The following is a 21,532-nucleotide window of genomic DNA, read 5'->3' on the forward strand; positions in this document are numbered from 1 at the left end:
GGTTCTCCTGGTTCCCACCCCTCCCCAGTTTTCAGACTCCCCTGTGGGTTCGGGATACGCGTGTTCCCCCCAAGCTGCACCAGCTGCTCCCGTTTGTTGCCCCCCCCGGGCCCTCACGGCAGATGTGTTGAATATATTCATTCCTCGCTCGTCCATTCCGAGTCACCCGTGGATTTATAACCCCCTTCTCCTTCAGCCATTTTTTTTGTTTCTTTCCAGCCTCTCCCATTATTCAGTGCTAGCATCTTTGTCTCCTTTCCTTTGTGCGTTTTCCCTGCCGGTTTTGTGCTGGAGAAGACAACGTGCGGCGCTATCCCGGGCTCTGGCGTTGATTTATACGGTGGCATAATGAAGTTTTCTCTCCCTTCCCCAATAGATCTCTTTGCCTTTTTGTCTGAGCACTGGGGCTCTATTAAACCATCACTTGTCTCTCTAATCTCTCAGTGTCACGAGGCCCTCGTCGCTGTTTGTCTCCGCTGCATCAGTGCTTGGAGAGCACAGTTCCTGCTCCCTCCTTTTTTTAGTCCTTTCATTTTTATTAGATATTTACCCGAGGAAAAAACCTTCCCCCCTCATCCTGTGATGTCTCAGTGTCTGCCAAAACCTGTTAAAGCACCGCAGCTGAAGGTGTGAAGGTGTTCTGAGCACTCAAGCAGGTTTCTGCTGGATCTCCCGCACCCCTTTGCTTGCTGTTTTTTTGTCGGAAAAACTCTGTATAGATTTGTGAATGCGTCCCCATCCCCAGTATAAGTTAGTTTGAGTTATTTTAAGCATTTGCCTCTTAGCTGCGATTTCTATCAGTTTGTCCAGAACAGGTGTCAAATGTACTGGTCTATCTTCCCACGTTTGCCCACTGGAATATGCTTAAAACTCTGGAATACTCTTAAAACTTGGCATTTGCCACCTTCCAGTTAATTTATATTAAGGCAGTGTTGGAGAAGTGACACTCTGCACGTATTGATTCAGTTCCTACTGAAGTGAGAGATTCAGTTTGTGCCAGAAGGGGTTTTTTGAACTCTTGGGTGTTATTAATCTAATCTTGGTTAATTATCTAATCTTGGTGATTTGTTACTGTGTGTTTTGTTGGCTTCTACAGTTGTTCTTACAGACAGTCCAGTTTGAGAGAGATCCTTAGCTCTGTCCCTAAAATCTGTTTTGCAAAAATAACTTAAAATTGAATTTTTTAAGCATTATCAAAGCCCTCTTTCTTCCGTGTGTCTCTGGCCTTGCTCTGCTGTAAGGGATTACTCTGGGCAGACAATGTCGAGTCAAATACCAGTTGAGAGGGAAAATTCAGAGGATTAAAGGTTTGCTTGTCTGTAGCCCAAATGAAAAGGCATTTTGTTAGAAACTTGTGTACAATTGTGTACAGAAAATTGTTTCCTTTCATTTGGTTTGGTGATGGGACATAATCCACGCAACTGCTGCCCTTTCAGTCCTTCTCAGCTGCCAGCTGAGGTGGGACACTGTTTCTTGGTAGTGTTTGCTCTTCCCTGCCTTTAGATTCTGACATCTTCTCTGATTCCTGCCCTTTGAGGGCTCTGCTCTCCCATCTGACCATCTTTGTATTGCTTTGGGAGGGTCATGAAAGGTGTGGCTGCTGCCTCTCATCAGGCACAAATGGGAACTGGGATCTCAGAGCTTCCTGGAGGCCACTGTTGCATGGGGGTGGTTCAGTCAAGCTGGACTGGTTGGCACTGGGCTCCAGGAGACTCCCAGCACAGGTTTCTGGTGGCACAGAGATCCCTGGCACAGTGTCCAGCTTTCCCCGTGCCCGGTGGTGCAGCTCAGAGATCAGGAGTCTCATGGGGAGCGTTGCTCTCCCAGGTGGCACTGCCAGGAGTGTGCCCTGCAGTCCTGCCTGTCCCTGAGCTCTCTGGCATCTCTTCTGCTTTCCAGGTGGAACCAGGTGTGCAACCACTGGGACCTGCCTCTGAAGGACATGAAAATTTCCCTCCCAAAAATGCAATAACAGGCCAAGAGAGCAGCAAACAGATCCAGCAGCTGGTGAGTTGTGAACTTGGTTTGGGGGAAGGAATGCCACATTTTTTTATTTTTCTTGGGTTTTTCACCCAGGTAGAGATTTTAGGGACTGAAGTCTTTTTAGGTGCAGCTGCTCTGGCAAAAGTGGAAAGCTTGGGGAATCAGTGGGAAAACACAGGCCATCTGCATGGAGAGTGTTGCTGGGTGGCAGCTCCAGGTGCTGGGCTGGCAAGGGAATATGTCACACTAAAATGAGAGGAAAACATGCCAGTAGGTTCTGTGCTGTGTTTGGTTTAGTCTTACTTGAACTGGGGACAGATGTGGATGAGGAATATGTCCCTTGGGAATTTTTCCAGCAAATTATGGCAGTTCACAGGGAGGTTTAGCAACTTTTGTCTACATGAGGAGCCAAGAGGTAGCTGCAGGAGTAGCTGCACGTAAAGGTACATAAGCAGAGGATGTCTGTGCTCTGTTAGGTGTCATTTGGATGAGAATAGGGGCTGAAATAGCACAGCTGATGTTTAAAGCTGAAAATTTTGCACAGCTCTGTCTTTTTGTCCCCTGCATCCTGTCTCCATACTGCTCTCTCCAAATAGGAACAATCTGTGCAAGTGGGAAACAGGACTGTTTCCAGAAGATTAAAGGCTTGAGGAAGAGAGAAATAGTTGTTTCACTCAAAAAATTTTTTAGTTTTCCTACATTTAAAAAAAAAAATCTCCCTTGGTTTCTACATTGTTTAAGTTTGTCACAAAGAGATTTTTATGAGAAAATTCGGTAATGCAGCACTGAGTCTGAGAGGCTGGCCTTGAATTTCCTGTGCATTGTAAGAGTGTGGACTTGCTGATCTACTTCTGCTTGTTTCCTGCAGGAATTTGAACTCAAGAAAAAGCGCAAAAAATGTGAAAACCTTGAGCATGAAGTGAGGAAAAAGCATAAAAGATGCAAAGAACTAGTAAGTGTTCTTGTTGCCTGCTGTTGTGAGCGTGGTGGGAGAAGAGGAGCTGGGTTGTTTTGTGTCTCTCTTGGATTTCCCAGCTCATCTTAATAATGAATCACCATCTTTCTGGTTATTTGAACAGTGTCACAGATTTTGGGCTTGTTTATTTAGTCTTTCAGTTACCCGTGGGTTGAGCAGAGCCACATAAATCACTGGATGAAATTCCATGGCCTTTGATAGTTTGGGGAGATAATTACCATTTTCACAGGCACTCCAGACAAATATTGAAAGATTTCTGCACCTCAGGATGGTCATTGCACAAACCCACAGTCCTTTTCCTGTGTTTCATATTTGTTGGCAGAAATCTTGCCTCTGTTTAATTCCAGGGAGGTTTTCCTGGTCTTAGCAAAGCACCTGGATTTCTCCCTTCTGTTGTTGCTCTGCTGAGCAGCTCTGGTGGCATTAGGGGCTGGCAGTGTATGGCTTCCCCCAGGGGTGCTGACCTTCTGAATAGATGTTTGATGTCTGTGGGTTGTTTAAGGAATGAGTTTGTCTTTGTATGTTGGTAGACAGTCACTTTTGAGGGTCAAGAAGGGACCAACTCACCTTGGAGTACCAGTACTCAGCCTGTGTGCACAGGGAATTAGCTCCTGGAACAGCCAGAAAATATTTGATGATATGTAAAACCTTGGAATGGGGAAGCGTGTGTGTGTCATGTGATTATGCAACAATTAAAGTCCTTTAGTGCTGTACAAAGTTGTTGCAGATGGACTGACCTGACAAATCCAGTGTCCCTCCATGTGCCCATGGCCTGTGCTCGGAGGCAGCATTCCCTAATTCAGGGATAGCAGGCTCATGCTCTTAACTCCACACTGAATCCTGCTTTCAGAGTCAGCCATTGGAAACTCTGGACTTTGCAGTCTAGTGCTCTCTTTAGCATCATTTTCCCAAATAATTTTCCTTCCTTAACTGATATTTGTCAAGAAGACACTGATCTCGAACCAGCAGTGAAACTTGAATTGCTGTGGGTGGAGATGGAGTTCTAGGCAGCAGCTTGTAAACAATGTGACACTGGAGCTGGGAGCTAGACAAGGAAATCTCTTTGTGATTCTGGGCTTTGAGGTTAAGAAAAGAAGAGAAAAAACTTGAGAGATCATAGAGTGGTTTGGGTTGGGACTTTAAAAGTCATCCAGTTCCAACTCCATCCTCTGGCACAGGGGGCTGTTAGAGCAGTGCCTCCCGCTCCTCAACAGCATCCCACCAACACCCTGCACCAGGAAACAGGAGCAGTGGAGCTGCTCTGCAGAATAATTTGGGGGAGTTTGAGGGCCTTGGTGTAGTAATTCCCACTCTTTCTGGACAGGAGATCCAGCTGCAGGAGGTGCAGAGTGAAAATGCACGACTGGCTGAGGAGAACTTGCAGCTGAACGAGAGGGCTGGATGGGCAGGACAGGTAAAAGCAGCGTCTCGGTCAGGTGGAGCATTGGCTCCTGCAAAATTTTGCTGGTGTGCCAAGTTTTCAAGTTGCCAGCTGAGAAATGGTTTTGTGCTGATCTGGGTTTCTGTTCCCAGCTCCTTCTCTGGACAAGTGTAATGCACAGGACTTGGAAAGTCACTTGTCACTCCCCTGTCTCAATTTGCCACCATGCATAAGGCTGATATTAATATTTAATATTAAATAACTGTCTGATAACTGTTGTAAATGGAAATGTTTGCCTTTGTAATCTGCATTGCTAATAGTCATGAGGCCATAGTGCCCCCTGGAACCAAAATATGTGGCTGGAATTCCCTGTAGTAAGTGAAGAAGGTAAAGATGATCTCAGCAGGCTACTAAATTTTCTGTCCTGTTCTTTGTGTTTAATTCTACCATGTAGGATGAAAAATGCTTTTAAACCTTTGTGCTTTCTTTTATCTCTTCATTATGTAGCCTGTTCCTCTCCCAGTTCCTTCCTCCTTGTAAATGGGGAGGGGAGATGATTCTAGTGAGAGAAACAGTGTATGCTAAAAAGTGTTACACACTGAGGCCTGATAAATGCTTATTTATGAATAATAATTAATTAATAATTAATAAAAACCAGAGGGAGAGGAGGTTCATCATTTTGGTATCACTACCAATAGAAAGCAGATCTGCAAATCAACCTATTGAGACATAGAAACAAATTGTCCTCAATCAAATCAAATCAAAAAATACAGGGAACGCCTCTGGCTGCTTGTGCTAAAACTGCAAATCCTTCTCTCCAGGTTGAATCTGAGAATGCTGACCTGAAACTGCAGGTTGTTTTGGTGACCAAGGAACGGGATTCAGTGATTCAGACGAACCAAGGACTCCAAACCAAGCTGGAGAATCTAGAGCAGGTGCTGAAGGTCAGTGGGATCCACACAGGGGACTGCCCAGACAGTGCTGCTTTTGGATGGCACATGTTGTCTCTTTGCCTTTTTTCACCATTCCCTTGTCTCCGTGCTTCTGTTGGGAATTGTGCTTCTGCAGGATCCTAGAACGTGGCTTTCCAAAGTGGGAAGAGGTTTGGAAAGGCTGCTTCAGGGATTTGGGTGGGAAGGGAAATAAGGTGGCCATCACTTTGATGATTGTCTCTGTGTTGCTCTGGCGAGCGGTGAGAGTTCTGTACTTCCTCCCGTGCAATGATGACATGAAGTCCAGGCCATGGTTGGCTCCTGGCTGCTGGTGGGACACAGGATTTCAGCAGTGTCCCTGTCTGTGCCTTGTTCTGCAGCACATGAGAAATGTGGCCGAGCGCAGGCAGCAGCTGGAAGTGGAGCACAAGGAAGCCCTGCTAGTCCTGCAGGAGAAGCAGGAGGAGGTCCGGCGGCTGCAGCAGGTGTGTGGGGGGTGAGAGGTGGGCATTTTACCCTCTGAATCCCTGGAAAATGATGGATATGTTTCCTTGGATATGCAGTGCACGGAGGAGGTGTGTGTGAGTTTACAGGATAAAGTAAACCAGGGCAGTGTCTGAGTGCTCTGGTACCTGAGCACAGTGAAGGGCTTTGCTCAGGGACGTCAGTTCTGACCTCTCCCAAAGTCCAGAGGTGCTTTCAGACTTTAAATCATAGAACCATGGAATCGTTAAGGTTGGAGAAGCTACCTAAAATCATTAACTCCAACCACTTCCCCAGCACTGCCAAGGCCACCACTAACCCATGTCCCCAAGTGCCTCATCCACACATCTGTTAAATCTCTCCAGGGGTGGGGACTCCCCCACTGCCCTGGGCAGCTGTGCCAGGGCCTGATCATCCTTTCAGTGAAGAAATTTTCCCTGATATCCAACCTGACCCTCCCCTGGCACAGCTTGAGGCTGTTCCCTCTCCTCCTGTCCCTTGTTCCCTGGGAGCAGAGCCCGACCCCCCCCTGGCTCCCCCCTCCTGTCAGGGAGTTGCAGAGCCAGAAGGTCCCCCCTGAGCCTCCTTTTCTCCAGGCTGAGCCCCCCCCCCAGCTCCCTCAGCTGCTCCTCATCAGGCTTGTGCTCCAACCTATAAAGCACTATCAGGTGGGATGATAAAAGGGAGCTCAGGTGGGTTTTCTTATTTTCTCCCTTTCTTATTTCTCCTTAGGCGCAGGCAGAGGCAAGAAGGGAACATGAAGGAGCAGTACAGCTTCTAGAGGTAAGGCAGAAGGAAACAAGAGGGACTGGTGGCTGCAAATTTCGTACCTTTTGTTCTTCTTACCAGTTTTCTTGATGCCTCTGATGGGTTTTGTTGGTTCTTGAGCAAAATGCTGTAATGTCTTGATCAGATGCAATGTTATTGCTGAGAACAAGTATCAGTGGTGCTGGCAGAGTAATATCTGGGGTCAGAGTTTTGAGGGATTAAATCCTGGCCTGCTCAGTCCTCACACAGATTTCTTCATTCAGATTTTGCCCAAAAACTCTTTCAGGGATGCATTAAATAATTAACCTCAGATCTGCCTCCTCCATTCTCCGGGATCACGTAAAGAGAGGAAGAATATTTGTGTCCATGGGACTTGAAATTTCTCTTGTATGTGTGTGTGTGTGCACTTTATGCTTTTTATTAGGGAAAATCAGGAGAAATGTGGCCTGAGTGAGGAAGCTTGAGGCAGCTCCCTTGTCCCATTTACTCTGACATCCACATGGAACACACCAACAGGGTAACAGTGCAGCCTGGCAGATGTGCTGGGCACTGCTTTGGGTTTGCTTGGCATTAGCTCAATGTCAGTCAGGATGACTTTGGAGGAAACCTTGGCTATGGGTTCCTGGAGCTGCAAAGCCAAAGCACCAAACGCTGGAACTTGATGTGGAGGTTTAGTGACTGCCAGAGGGTTGGGTGTGATGGGAAAGGGATCATCTTGTGCTCTCTCAGAGGTTTTCTGAGCACTAAAACACCCAAGAGAAGCAGAAGGCCTCACTGTCCACCCAGACAGTGGCATCTCCTGCTGCAGTGGTGACTTACAGTCAGAGGGGACAGGCTGAACTCCCTGTGCAGCTCTGGGGCTGTTGGGAGCCCAGGGTTGTTGATTGGGATGGGAATTGTCCTTGATGGAGGATGTTGCTCCATGGCTGCAAATAGCATCAACTTTGGAGGGAGCCTGGCCTGTGTCTGAGCTGTAGAACCCAAGAGTGCTGGACTCCTGCTAAATGGGATTGAAATAGTTGCAGGCTGGGTGAGTATCATGGGGCTGTGACATTATGTGTTGTCCCCTTGAAAGTTCATCTGGTTCCACCCACCTTCCACTAGACCAGGTTGCTCTGTCCAACCTGGCCTTGAATTTTATAGAGTAGACCAAAGAAAGAGAAATTATCATTAAAAGCTAGTTTAGTGTGCAGCAACATTCATTTAAATTACTTAACTCTAATCATAGTCATCCCAGAACATCCGTGTAGGGCAGAATTAGGGGGTGTGGAGTGCCTGTACTGTGTGTTTTCATTTTCCCATGTGTTTGGATTGCTTTTGGATGGGATATTAATGAAGGATGAGTGCAGTCTGCTGAAATTTAGCAGAGTCATTGAACTCAAAGCACATGATGATTTGGAGGCCCTCAAAAAGGGCCTGGTTCTCTTATTTGTGCATTTGGTACGTGGGATTTGGCTTTTTTTTGGTAAGAATGAGGTGGGAATCTCAGTATGGAACAAGGCAGACACTGGATGTGGTGAGAAAACAATCTCATTGAGACTGAGGGCTGGGTTGTGTTTGGAGAGTGTTGGTTTTGGGGTAGTGTAACTGCTGATGTGGTTTGACATCTCTTTTTGCTTTTCTTCTTGCTCCCAGAGTACCTTGGATTGCATGCAGGTACTGCTATAATCCTGTCAAATGGGACATTTTTCCCTCTGTCCTGACTTTGACAGTTGCTTGATAATTCTTGTTTTAGCTATACTCTGGAAAAGATTGCAAGAGTGTCACTGCCAAGGAATAAATGTGATTAAAGGAGCTCCCACCATGAGTTCGATGGAGCAGCTGCTTTTCTCTTCAAATGCTTTGCTTCCTTGACCAATTAGAATTAGGAGCTTAATTTTTTTGGCACTTGCAGATTTTTAGAACTGCCCAGCTGTGCTTCTTCTCCACATGTCACGTGCATTTAAATGTCTTTTGGGAACTACTTGCAGTCCAAGAGTGAAGTGTTTCCTTCAGAACCCAAAAGCAGTGGTGACACCATTGCAAGGGAGTGTTGTGGAGAAGAAGACAGGCCCTGCTGGCTTTGTAATTGGATGGAAGATGGGAAGCAGGGATTGTGGATGATAGTTTTCCCAGAAGAGGTAGGAACTAACAAAATTCCAGTGTGTGGGAGCTGTGCTAGCTGGTGATTTGGAAACAAGGCTTCTGTGGAAGTGGTGGGGTTTGTAGCTGATGGAAAACTGCTTGAACACCTTCGGATCTGACAGAGATCTTGTGAGTAACAGGGACATAAATCCCAGGTAACACTGCCTGTGCAAAGGCATTTGGGAGGAGAAGCAGCCATGACTAGACATGCCCAGTGGTGGGCTTGGAATTCCCTGTTGGAGCAGGAGATGCAGGGTTGGAGGTAGGGGGACTTTAAAAAAAAAATCAGCCACAGTTCTGGTCAAAAAAGTGAGTGAAGTGTTGTGAGCTTTTGGAGAAGGGCATTACTGGGGTGTGCCCACGTCCTGTAGAAGCTGTACCCACATTGTTGTGGAATTATGGCCTTTCCTCTAATCCCTTTGGCATCAGCCCTGCCTGGAGCAGGAGTTTGGACTGCACAGCTCTAGAGTTCCCCTTGAGCAAAGTGGGGATTCTCTCACCTCAAAAATACAGAGCAGAAGATATGGAGAGAGGTAACAAGGGACATGTGGAGGGAAAACATCATCTGGAGAGGTGGAGTAGACCAGCCAAGAAGGAGAGAGTCTCAGAGGATGGGGCTGAGCTGGTGGGGGTTGGCTGTGGAAAATCTCAGTTCCGGAATCAGTGGCTGAACTGAGCCCACCAAGCTCTGCTCCTGCTCTTGCAGCCTCTTCTGGAAATCCCACTGCCCAGGCCCAGTTGTGTGAGGCTCCTCTTTCTCTCCATTTTGAGTTGGGCATGGACACAGCAATCTCCTGTCTTTTCTGTGTCTGGGGCTTGATTCCTGCTGGTTCCCTGAAGCTCCTGGCCTTATTTCCCTCTTCTTTATCCCCATTTCTCCCAGCACTGCCCTGGAAACCTGCTCTTCCCAGCTGTGATTCCCTGCAAGTAGCCTGCTAGAAGTATACACTGTGTATGATGTGGCAGTAGGACTTAAGGGATGTTTGTATGTTATTTTGAATAACAGATCTAACAGACACCTGACTAATTAGGGATCTTGGAATTAAACTGTGAATTATCTGGGCTATTGGCTTGGCCACCACTGTAAATGGATTTAAAGTGTGATTAATAAATTTACAGGACAAGGTACTGTTGTGATGCTGTTAAACACAATATCCAGATGCATCTGCTGGCTCATGGCTCCTGAGAAGGCAGGAAATCCCTCTCTGGTCCTGCAGTGGAAATCCCTCTCTGTTTTCTTGTGGGCTGTGTCCCAAGGTGGGATCAGGGATGGATGTTGGACTTGAGGAAGCCCTACTTTGATCCAGTGCAACTGTTCTTCCTGTTGATGGTTTCTTTTCTTTATTAAGATGTATGGGAGAGAAGCATTTATGTGAAAAATCTAAACTGTAAGTAAATGCAAACCCTCAGGATTGCAGAGGAATCCTGTGCAATGGGATTTAGTAAACAAGGAGTTGACTCTGAGCAAGTGGAGAACATGGACACTTCAGGAAGTTACTCATGGCATCTGATTTCAGTTCAGAGACTTCTCCAGGCTTTCCTTAAAGCCTGAGAGCACCCAGGGAGTCGTGAAGGGAACCAGGGATAAACTGACACATCTGAACAGATGTGTCATGGGGAAATAAAAATTCAGGCACCCCCACGAATAGGGAGCAGCTCCAAAGGTTTTGTGTTACTCTGAGACCACAGAGAAAGCTTTTTCCAGGTCAGGTGTGTTATTTTTAGAGCTGCCTAAAAACCAGGCTTTCTGCCTCACATAATATTTCAAGGCATGATTTATTTTTTTGAGTTGGAAGGAGAGAAAAGCACTTCAAACGCGTTTTGTAGAACGGAAAATTTTGAGGAGCGCAGTGCAGTCGTTTGTTATGGAGCATCTTACCTACAAAAAAGAGTGAGAAGAGGGAAAGGAGCAGTTGCAATGACCTGGGAATTCATGTACCTACCACTGGGAGAATGTGGGGAGGTGTAAGGACAGCCAGGACTCAGCAATCGTTTATAAGGGGAAGTTCTAGGGACAGTAGGAGGAGAATCTAAGAAAATACAAATGGTAGGAATGTGTCCTTCCCTCTCCAGAGATTTCCCCTGCATCTCATCTTGTTGAGATGTAGCTTTCTGGGCCTCAGCATGAATTGTCCTGGAGCAATTCCTCCTTGTGGGACCTGGTGGGAAAGTGTGTGGGCTTCCACATCAAAGGAATGTTCTGCAACACAGGCCAGGGTGATCTCTGCCCTTCCTGCTGCCTGGAGGAGCCAAAATCTAGAGGGACAATCAGAAGTCCTGCCCAGAATGGTGGGGAGGGCAGGGTAAAGTTTTGGGAGCTTGCTGGAGCCTCTGGAAGTATGGATGAGATAGAACACTGGGAGAACAATTCCTCTGGGTGATGTGACTTTAATGCTCCAAGAAATGCTCCAGTCTTTTCTTTTCAAGGCTTATTTATCTCTGACTTATCACATCTGGTCTTGTGCAAGGCTGGGACAGGATATTGAATATCAAACCCAGCTTTTCAGGGATAATGCAATCAGTCCCCTCATAGATGAGGAGAATCAGGTTTTCAAAGGTACTAAAGCTGTGGAGCTGCCAGTTCCCAATTCCTGTTTCTGGGCAGGGCATTTAAAAGCATCCTTTGAAGTCTGAGATGCACTGGAAAGATCCAGCAAAGGCTGTTTGGAGCCTCACTGGTGGGTTTGCTGTGGGTTTGTGCCTCATCCCGTGTCTCTCCTGCCAGGCCCGGGTGAAGGATCTGGAAGATCAGTGTCGCAGTCAGACAGAGCAGTTCAGCCTCCTGTCCCAGGAGCTCCAACAATTCCGGCTCCAAACGGGAAAAATCGACCTTCTCACCTCCACTCTGGTGACTTCAGAGCTGCCCCTTGCTCTGTGCAGCTCCACCCCACAGCCCCCCTGGGAGAAGGGTGAGTGCTGGACGTCCCTGCCAGTGTTTTCACAAATGAGTTGATGTTCTTAGAAATGGGAAGGGGTAAAGGAAATGACGCGAACGTTTAGTTAAATTTGGGGATCTCCTTCTCTCTCTGTTGTCAATACTTTTGGTTTGTTTTGTAGTCATAAAGAGAATTTGGCATTTCTCTAGCCAGAGTGTCCAGTCTCTTAAATGAGGCACATTTGCAGAGACTTGTGCTGCTCGTTGCTGATCCTGGATCCTGTCTGTGGCTCTGACTAATGGACAACTGATTTTATTGCAGAATCAACTGTTCCTGGGTTGCTCCCTCACCAGAGCACTAAGAAGGCTCACAATGAAGGGGCTGAGGAGTTGGAGTCATCCCTTAGGGTGCCTGACACCCCTGGGGGCTCCCCAGCTGCTCCCACCAGTGCTCAGAAACAAGCCAAGAAAGTGGAATCTCAGTCCAGCTCTTCGAAATCAGAGTCCATGCACAACAGCCCCAAGTCCTGCCCAACTCCAGAGGTCAGTATGGGAGGCCCCTCCATGGTCTGTGCTTTCCAGAAGGGAATAAATGCATTGCTGAGAGCACCAGTGAGGCTGCACAGGTTCCCCAGTAAGGCTGCATTCCTTCCTTCCTGGCTGCCTGAAGAAAATGGGAAAAAAACAGAGAAAAGCTGTAGGAAAGTACTGAAAAGGCCTTGGGTGCCATGGCTACAATGCTGATTTCAACATGTTACTGAGCTCCTGGAAGGAAATAACTGGCTGGACAGTGTGAGAAGGACTGGGATGGGGAGGTTGATTGGTGGGAAGTGTGGGAAAGCTCTTGCTGAGCTTCCTTGTGCCATCTCAGCTACCACTAAAACACAAAAAGGCTACAAACTGGAGTTCTTGGCATGCTGAGCAGCTGTGTCCAGACTACTTTTGGCCTTGGGCTGTGGGTGAGGGGCTCAAACTTCTTTGCTGGTGGAAGAAACCATGAAAAGACACCAAGTTTGTGCTAAGAGGGCTGGAATTAATAGGCTTTGCTTGTTTGTGCCCCCAAGATCTCATGGGTAGTTGGTGCTTCTCCTCCCCAGGAGCTCTTGGGTGGTGGTGTGGGTTCACACAGAGTGTTTGATGCTCTGTGTGCATCACTTCAGGGGACAGCTCAGGGTAAAGCAGTGCTGGGATGGTCTGGGTGGCAGTTTTTGGTTTTCTGGTGTTTCCTGAGCACTGAAACCTTCTTGGTCTCCCTGTAGCTGTGGAAGACACTGATGTGTTGAGCTGAGGGCAGGGCACTAATGATGGGCTGCTGTGGGAGGCAGTGCTCACCACTGTGTAGGAGCTCTGGGAAGTGCCATGTTCAGAGACAAAGGGAGGAACAGGTACAGGACTGCTCTCAAATCTGTAGTGGGAAAAAATCCTGCTTTTTAGCTCCAGAGAAAGCTTGGAAGCCCCCATGCCTCCCTGGAGAGATAAGTGCCTACAGAGTCAGTGTGGGATCCTTGGAAAAGTGTGTGGAACGTTTGGCTTCAACAACACACAGTTATGGGAACACTCCAGGCTACTGAAAGCTGCTCCATCTGGGTGTTCCTTTGGCTGTTACAGGTGTGTTGTCCCAGGACATGGGGCAGGATTGCTTTACAAGGAGTACACTGCCTTGAAAAGATGCTCTGGACTCCTTCAGAGATTAACTTTGGTACTTCATGTACTAGAAAAACTACTTTATATTCTGGTGCCTGCAGTGGGTCTCCATCAAAAACACATTTGCCTCAAGGTCTGCTTTCAAAAGGCAGCTTGAGTTGGTTCATTGGCACCATTTCAAACAAACCCAAGCGAGTGCATTTGCTCCAGAAGGAGGGTTGGGTTACACAACTCATTGCCACTGGATGAAAACTTCCAAAATGTTACCAGGATGAAAAAGACTTGAGGTAAATTTCCCAAAGGTGCTTCTGCCACCAAATGCCTTGAGGGTGCAGCTTCCAGCTTAGGAAATCCAGAAGTAGCTGAGGGCTGGGAAGGGAGAGGCTGTAGCAGGAAGATGAGTTTTGTGCCTGCTCTGTCTCTTGTGCTTTTTGTTCAGCATGGCAGCCCTACCAGTTCCACCCAAAGCTCTGTCTAATGTTGGTGAAAGTACATAAACATCATATTGAAAATTTACAGGTGCTGGAGGGGAACAAAAGCACTTGGAGACCTCAACATCTAACAGAGCTCTGAGGTCTCCTCTGTCCAAGTTTGTGTTGCACACAGGGACAACTAATGTTTCAAAGTACAAGAAATAAATATACTGAATTATGGATGTGTAGGGTGGGAGAGGTCTCCAGAGTCTCTAGTCCAAAGTCCTGCTCCAGTGGGACTGTCACCAGCACTAGATCAGTGCTGAGGAGGCCACATCAGCTGATGGAGCTGAGCTGAGCTACAAGTTCTTCAAGAATGGAGATCCCACAGCTCAGTGGGAACTTTTCCCAAATCTGCATCACCCAGCTGGGCAAGGAGTTTTTCTTCATGTCTGGCTGGAACCCCTGAAGCTGCAACTTGGAGCTGTTGCTTCCTATTACTACTTCTTCACCTAAAAAGTCATTTTTCCAAATGGTCCTTACCCCAGAGGCCACCAAACATGAGCTTAGGGCACTTGTTCACTGATGTTTGACCCCTTTGAGTGTTCCCTTACTCAGATCCTTTCTCTTCAATGTTTTTAGGTGGACACTGCAAGTGAAATGGAAGAGCTGGATGTTGACAGCATCTCCCTCATGCCAGAGCCAGGCAGCCAAGGCCCTGCAAAGCTCCAGGTGTTCTTAGCTCGATACAGGTACTGAGAGCTCATTTCTTGTGGTCTGTGTGGTTACACAGGTTATCTCAGAGTTGCCTTCTTCACACTCTTCCCTTGAATTCACCCTGTTAGGAATGGATAATATTAGGTTGGACCATATATCTTATTCCTCCATGGGATTTGCAGGCTGGGAGAGCTGGGGGTGTTCACCTGGAGAAGGGAAGGCTCCAGGGAGACCTGAGAGCCCCTTCCAGGGCCTAAAGGGGCTCCAGGAGAGCTGGAGAGGGACTTGGGACAAGGGATGGAGAGACAGGACGAGGGGGAATGGCTTCACACTGCCAGAAGGCAGGGATAGATGGGATATTGGGAAGAAATTCTCCCCTGTGAGGGTGGGGAAGCCCTGGCCCAGGTTGCCCAGAGAAGCTGTGGCTGCCCCTGGATCCCTGGGAGTGTCCAAGGCCAGGTTGGATGAAGTTTGGAGCAACCTGGGCTAGTGGAAGGTGTCCCTGCCCATGGCAGAGGGGTGGGATGAGATGGTTTTTAAGGCCCCTTTCAACCCAAACCATTCCATGACCGTATGATTTGTTGAGACCTGTTATTTCCTGCACAAGCAAGGCTTAGCTCAACAAAAGCACAGTAAGCTCAGTAGCTGTTCAGTGACCAGTCCTGTGTGAGACTTTTCCTTTCTTTCACTATGATACTGTATTGAAAATTCAGTTTGAATTGACATATTCATTGAAATGTCTATTTTTTTTTTGTCAGAATAGTCCAAGAAATTTTCTCCCAAGAAGTCTTATTCCAGCAATTAAGAAAATTTCAGCCTAGAATACCTGAAGTTTTTGGCCAAAATCTTTCTGGCTGTAATTTTTAAAGGACAGGGAAAAAAAACACAGAATAAACTCAATTTTTTTCTGTTAATAATTGTTTCTGTCCACTGAGCATCATAGTCAAGGTCATTACTATTTACAATTCAAAGAGTATTGACATATCCTTCAGCTTTTAAACTGGGGATTGGAAGGAAGAGATTTGGGATGTTTATGTGCTTGTGAGGAACACGTCGAATCTGATCTGTGTCTTCTTGTCAGAGTCTTGAGTACATAAGGTCTCTGTGAGCTGAGGGAGACCTTAACATTGCTTTGGCATGTTGAAATCCCTTTTACAAGCTAAAAAGCAGGAATTGGTAGGAGGTGTTTGTGAAGATGTTTTTCATGAGGCATCTTCCTGTGACATGAAGTCCTCTGATGATCTGAGGATCTCTGGATAGGCAGGTTAGAATTACCTGCAGACCAAATCACATCACCAATGTATTTATAACTGTCATGCCAGTGAAGCTTTTGGATTGCTGTTTAAAATGTGGAGTTGGAGCAGGAGAAGGAGGCACCACAACCTCTCTGTGCAGCCTGTTCCAGTGCTCAGTGACCCTCACAGGAACGAGGTTTTTCCTCAGGTTCAGGTGGAAGTTCCTGTGTTTCAGTTTGTGCCTGTTGCCCCTTGTCCTGTCTCGGGGGGCCAGTGAAAAGAGCCTGGCTCCATCCTCTTGACACCCACCCTGAAGGTATTTGTGTGCATCGATAAAATCCCCTTTCAGTTGTTTCTTCTCCAGGATCTGAATCCCAGATCCCTCAGCCTTTCCTCAGGAGAGAGATGCTCCAGTCCCCTCATCATCCTCATATCCCTGTTCCTTCAGATGTCACAAGACATCTGTTCTGCTCCTCAGAAAATTACCTATTTTTAATTATTATTATGTGTAGACTGTAGTTTTGACCTTTGCCTGTGGAATTTGCTGCTTGCAAGAGTGGATGAATTCCCAGTGAATTGAAAGCTTGTCAACATCACAGCTCAGATGTGTTGCTGGGGAAGTTCCTATACAAATTAAGTCTTCCTACTGTAAATATTTCAGCTACAATCCTTTTGATGGACCTAATGAAAATCCAGAGGCAGAGCTTCCACTGACTGCTGGAGAATATATTTACATCTATGGGGACATGGATGAAGATGGCTTCTTTGAAGGTGTGTTCTAACAGAATGAAAAGTGGCTGAACTCCTGTGGAGAGTTGATCTCTCTCCAAAAAACGAGAGAATATAGTGAATCTTGAAACCTCAAGATAAAGGTTTTCTGCCCAAAGTTAGTTTGTTAGAGGGAAGAGCAGATTCTGTTGGAAAGAGTTTATTTATGTCGTGATTAAATTAAGTCTAAAACGTGAAATCCTGATCTGGTGATTTCAGTGGGAATTTAGCCACTGCTTTCAGCACAGCTCCAGGTTTCATCCCCATATGGTTCCTCCCTCTCCATGGAGAGGAACATGTTCAGCCCCAGGCAGATGGGCTGTTTCCCTCCTCCCAGGGGCTGTGTGTGAACCAGAGCTGCAGCAGGTCATGGTCTCCATTGCCTCCTGCTCTTCTGGCAGAGAGGGGATGAGACAATCCCTCCAAACTACAGTTGTGATCCTCCTTGGTGTCACACAGCGTGTTTCTGTTTTGGCCCCTTTGCAAACGTGATCCTGGTTGATTAGGAGGCAGATGGATTGAAACCAAGAATTGTTGGCTGTCAATTTGTACTGGGGTTTTTGTGGAGCCACTTAAGGACTGAAGGATCCTAATTTTCCTGAGGTGCTTTGCAAGAGCTGAGGCAAATGCATGGGTGTTGCACTGCTTGCTCTGTGACTGCTCTGCCTCCTTTTTTTCTTTCTTTTTTTCTATTCCCAAGCTTCTCATGTATTCATTTATTTGTCTTTTTATTTCTTGTTTAAAGAATAAAAAGGTTATTCTTTACTAACCTGTTCTGCTTTCCCTGCTTTCAGTTGATTTGCTGTAGGTAGAGTTTGGAAGGGGGAAGGCAGCGCAGTCCCTACTCCTTTGTGGTTTGGTGGGTCTTGCAGGGACCAGGTGCTGTGTGTCCCTTGTCCCCACAGGAGCTTTTGGGACACCTTTAGTCCAGGAGCCAGCTTAAGAAAGGAGGGAGCTAAAAGGAAGGCCAGTGCTGAATACAGAGCTGGAAAGATGGACTTTCTTGAGGAAGTACTACAAACCCCAAATCTCTGTGGCTGGGAGAAGACATAAAATCATCCATCTGCAAAGTTTGGGAAGGCTAGAAAAGTTAGTGAAGGAGCTGTGGTGAGGAACAATGGGATAAAGAAGAAGGAGAAACCCTTTAGCTAATTACACAACTCAACTTTTCACTTAGTTGGCTCTGGAATGTGTGGAGCAGTGAGTCTTCTCAGTGTGGCCTTTGGGATCTAACAGGGAAGCCCTCGGAAGTGCAGGAAGTGTTGCCAGGAATAACCTCCCAGAGGTCTTTTTCGTTCCTGAGTGCAGAGCAGTTGTGACCCAGCGTGGGTGTTGTCCCATAGTCCTCAGAGATGGGTTGGAAGGCTGAATGGCAGGTGCAGTGGTAACAGGTCTCCTGTTTTCTGTTTAGGGGAGCTGATGGATGGCCGGCGAGGGCTGGTCCCCTCCAATTTTGTTGAGCGGGTTTCAGATGATGACCTCGTGACGTTTCTGCCTCCGGAGCTGAATGATCTCACCCATAGCTCATACCAGGAGAAAAGTTTGATCAGTGCAAGCACCAGCAGTGGAGATAAGAGTGATTTCTCCATTGAAGAGAGTAGCATCAGCCCGCTGGCCAGTAGAGCAGAAGGAGACCAGGAGGAGCCCGTTAGTCACACAGCAGTGCCTTACCCACGAAAACTGACTCTGATCAAGCAGCTTGCCAGAAGCATAGTTGTAGGCTGGGACCCACCTCTTTTGCCAGCTGGCTGCCCAGACATACAAAGCTACAACATCTATGTGGATGAAGAGCTACGTCAGAACGTGAAGAGTGGCCTTCAGACCAAAGCAGTGATTGAGAAGCTGGACTTGCAGAGCAAGGCCTACCGCGTGTCCGTGCAGGCAGTGACCGAGCGCGGCAGGTCCGACAGACTGCGCTGCACCTTCTTTGTGGGGCAGGATTTTGGGGTGGCACCCACCATGCTCAAGGTCAGGAGTGTCACTGCCACGTCAGCAGAGGTCACGTGGCTCCCCTGCAACAGCAACTACAGCCACGCCGTGTACCTCAACGGGGACCAGTGCGACGTGACCAAGCCCGGGGTCTACTGGTACACCTTCCGCAACCTGCAGCCCAGCACCCAGTACGTGGCCAAGCTGGAGGCCAGGCCCATGAAAACACCCTGGGAAGAGGTGCCAGAGGGGCAGGAGCAGGACTCAGCTGTGATTCACTTCACTACCCCACTAGCAGGTATCCCATGCAGCGCTCGGAGCCGTGCGCTCGGCCGTTCCCTTGCTGGGAAGCCTTGGGATGAAGGGAAGCCAGGTTGATTAGGTCCCAAAGCCTGAGGTGCTGTACTGTTTTGTCTTAATGTTTTTCTTCTTTCTTTTTTTTACAATTTTATTACCCCCTTTGCTTTGGTTTGCTCTGGGAAGACCCCCCCTGTGCATGCCTGCGGGCAGGGCAGGGGAGAGCTGGTTTGCCATGACCTCGCTCGAAGGGTCGCTGCAGCTTGGCCTCAGCTACTTTTGCAAAGTTCTGTTTTCTGTGCATTAAGGCTTTCACAGAACAAGAGCACCTTGTTTCCTCTGGCTCTGCCTGTCGTTTCCCAGGACTAGCCTGGCTGTTCTAGTTCAGTTCTCCTGTGGCAAAGCTGGTGTGGGAGTTTGCTCTTTGAGTCTAACCAAAGTTGAGCTTTGTGCTGTAGCCAGGTAAGCAAGAGGAGCGTGTTTTTGGTCTCTCACAGGCACACCTGATGCTCCTTTGGATGTCCAGGTAGAAGCCGGTCCCTCTCCAGGTATCCTTGTTATCAGCTGGTTACCTGTCACCATTGATGCCGAGGGGTCTTCCAACGGGGTCCGAGTCACCGGCTATGCCGTGTACGCCGATGGACAGAAGGTTGGTGCTGAGGGCTGGGCAGGAGGGGCTGGGACTGGAGTAACAGGCAGTGTCACAGCCTCAAAGCATGGAAAGCTGGATCCAGAAGCGTGTCCTGAGGAGGCAATCCCAGTCCTTGGCCTGGAAAGGAGTGGTATCAGGGAGGGACGTTGTTGGGGAGGTGTGATACACGCCAGAAAAGGCATCTCCAGATTTTTGATGTGGTTTTGATGTAGCTAAGCTGGGAAAACTCCTGTGGCAGGACCTTGGAGTAGCAAAACAGGACAATTAGTGTCAGTCTCCTCTGCTCACCTCAGGCACTGGCCTGATCCTTGGGGAAGGAAGGAGCTCAGTGAGTCCACAGGCCACGGACAGAGCACTAGTTCAAGGGCACAGCCCTGGGGCTTGTCTCTGGACTGTGAGGAGCAAGGTGTAGTTCTCCATCAAGAAAGGTGCATTAAAAGCAATGTGACCAGCAGGGCCAGGGAGGGGATTTCTCCACTCAGATGAGACCCCACCTGCAGTGCTGCCTCCAGCTCTGGGGCACTGACATCAGAAGGAGCAAGTCCAGAAGAGGGGCAAATATAGTCATGTTTTATAGAATATCCAGTTTCTCATATGATTATGGTAACAATTGCCCTTTACTGTTCATTCTGCCCTCAGAAGGTGAGAATTCTGCACACCTGCTCTCCAGAGCTTTGGTGTCTGTCTTAACTTTGGGTCAGGAGTTGTTCTTCTCAGAAGGGCTGAGGTGTGCACAAACAGTAATTCCTCCCTGTTCCTTTGCTCCCAGGTGATAGAAGTTACTTCTCCAACAGCTGGGAGTGTCCTGGTGGACCTGTCCCAGCTCCAGATGTTCCAGGTGTGCCGGGAGGTTTCGGTGAGGACGATGTCTCAGTATGGGGAGTCGGTGGATTCAGTTCCAGCCCAGATTTCCTCGCTCTTGCTCCGAGCCTATCCCTGCACTTCACCTGCCTCCACCACTGTTACCTCCAGGCTGCCCAGGGGCGTTCCCAGGGGCTCCCTGCCTGCCCACAGCCCATCCACACACCCCACTCCTGCGCTCCTGCTCCGACAGAACATTCCTGCTGCGAGCTCAGATGCCAAATTGACTGATGTCTCCTCTGGCCCCGCCGGCCCGGCGCGGGCTCTGCCAGAGAAAGCCTCCTCAGCACCACACCTCTCCTCTCCCAGTGCTTCCTTGGTGCAGGATTTGGGCACTTCCCCACAGGGATTGGATACTGCAGGAGACAAGAAATGCCTGTCTGTGCCTCCCCAGCAGGCTGGGAACACAGTGCTCCATGGGGAGGGCACGGAGCCTGGCCCTGCCAGGGAACCAGGATTGCAAGGCCTGGGAGAAGGCACAGAAGTGCAGGTAAGTGCTGCCATCTCCTGCCCAGTGCCATGTGTGCTGGCAAGGGGAATGGAACAAGTGCCACTGAGCATCTTTCTGTGACATTCTTGCCTTTGGGTCATCATCCAGTGGTTGGGAAACTCTCAGGGAGTTTTGGCTGATGCTGTGTACAGGTGAGGCTCACCTCTTGATCACATGTGCAAGCAGATCAGGAACAGAGTCAGGAAAGCAAGAATTTGCAGAGTTAGAGGGTGAAAAGAGTGTTCCCTCCTTTGTAGAGTGAAATGGGTGCTCCCAGGATGGAAATTGTCCTTCTCACTTGAGGTGTGATTGTTCACTTGGCTGTCAACAAAGGCAAACAGCTGTCAGATGAGACATGAGATCAGGCCCTGTCTGGCTTTTGTCTGAGCCCAGGGGATATTTAGAAGCTTGGCAATGCAGTGTTTGAATCTCCCTGGAGTCTGATCCTTCAGTATTTTCAAAGTAGATAAGGACAAGGTTTTGCTCCATTGCAAAATGCAGGGAGGCTCCCTTGGAGTGAGAGAAAGAGGGGGTTGCTGAAGGCCCATCTCCCTTACCCTCCTTGTTCCTGGGGCTCCATTCCTCCATCTCCCAGAGATTTTCTGACACACCAAACTGAACTGGTTGGAAAACAGATGAAAAATTCCTGTAATCCAACTAGGTGACCTAATCAGGAGCTTGTTGTACTTTTCTGTGTATATTCTTCTTCATTAATTCCCCTTTTCTTCACAGCCTTTACAGCTCCAGGTTAGTGCCAAGCCAACCTGCCAGGGGGGGTGTGGGACATTCCTCTGGCCTATGAGGGTGGGAAATGACTTTGTACAGTTTGGACTTCTCTTGCTATTTTCAAACTAGTTATTGTCAGTACAGGTCTGGGGCTTTACCTGAGCAAGGTGTGGTGGCCAGAGCTGCAGCAGTAGAAGCACCATGTGTCTCTTGCTCCAGGGCTGACCAACCTTCCCAACTGCCAAAATATTCATATGCCAACAACACAGAGCACATCA

General features: G+C 48.1%; 1 protein-coding gene across 8 annotated transcripts in view; it reads left to right on the forward strand.

Moving 5' to 3' along the window:
* The window catches only part of TSPOAP1 (TSPO associated protein 1), a 62,805-nt gene that overhangs the window by 21,434 nt on the left and 19,839 nt on the right, over nt 1–21,532 (forward strand). For 7 of the 8 annotated variants that reach the window (XM_027704935.1, XM_027704940.1, XM_027704938.1 and 4 more), the window contains 13 exons: nt 1,900–2,007; nt 2,852–2,935; nt 4,284–4,373; nt 5,162–5,284; nt 5,653–5,757; nt 6,488–6,538; nt 11,373–11,556; nt 11,845–12,065; nt 14,222–14,331; nt 16,193–16,302; nt 17,711–18,526; nt 19,023–19,174; nt 19,947–20,528. In XM_027704935.1, the coding sequence (XP_027560736.1) occupies nt 1,900–2,007; nt 2,852–2,935; nt 4,284–4,373; nt 5,162–5,284; nt 5,653–5,757; nt 6,488–6,538; nt 11,373–11,556; nt 11,845–12,065; nt 14,222–14,331; nt 16,193–16,302; nt 17,711–18,526; nt 19,023–19,174; nt 19,947–20,528 (2,736 nt within the window). The remainder of the gene's footprint in view (nt 1–1,899; nt 2,008–2,851; nt 2,936–4,283; nt 4,374–5,161; nt 5,285–5,652; nt 5,758–6,487; nt 6,539–11,372; nt 11,557–11,844; nt 12,066–14,221; nt 14,332–16,192; nt 16,303–17,710; nt 18,527–19,022; nt 19,175–19,946; nt 20,529–21,532) is intronic. The other variant, XM_027704939.1, reaches the window with a different exon arrangement.

The sequence above is a fragment of the Neopelma chrysocephalum genome, unplaced genomic scaffold (genome assembly GCF_003984885.1).
Source record: "Neopelma chrysocephalum unplaced genomic scaffold, ASM398488v2 Primary Assembly neopelma1_299, whole genome shotgun sequence".
Taxonomy (NCBI): domain Eukaryota; kingdom Metazoa; phylum Chordata; class Aves; order Passeriformes; family Pipridae; genus Neopelma; species Neopelma chrysocephalum.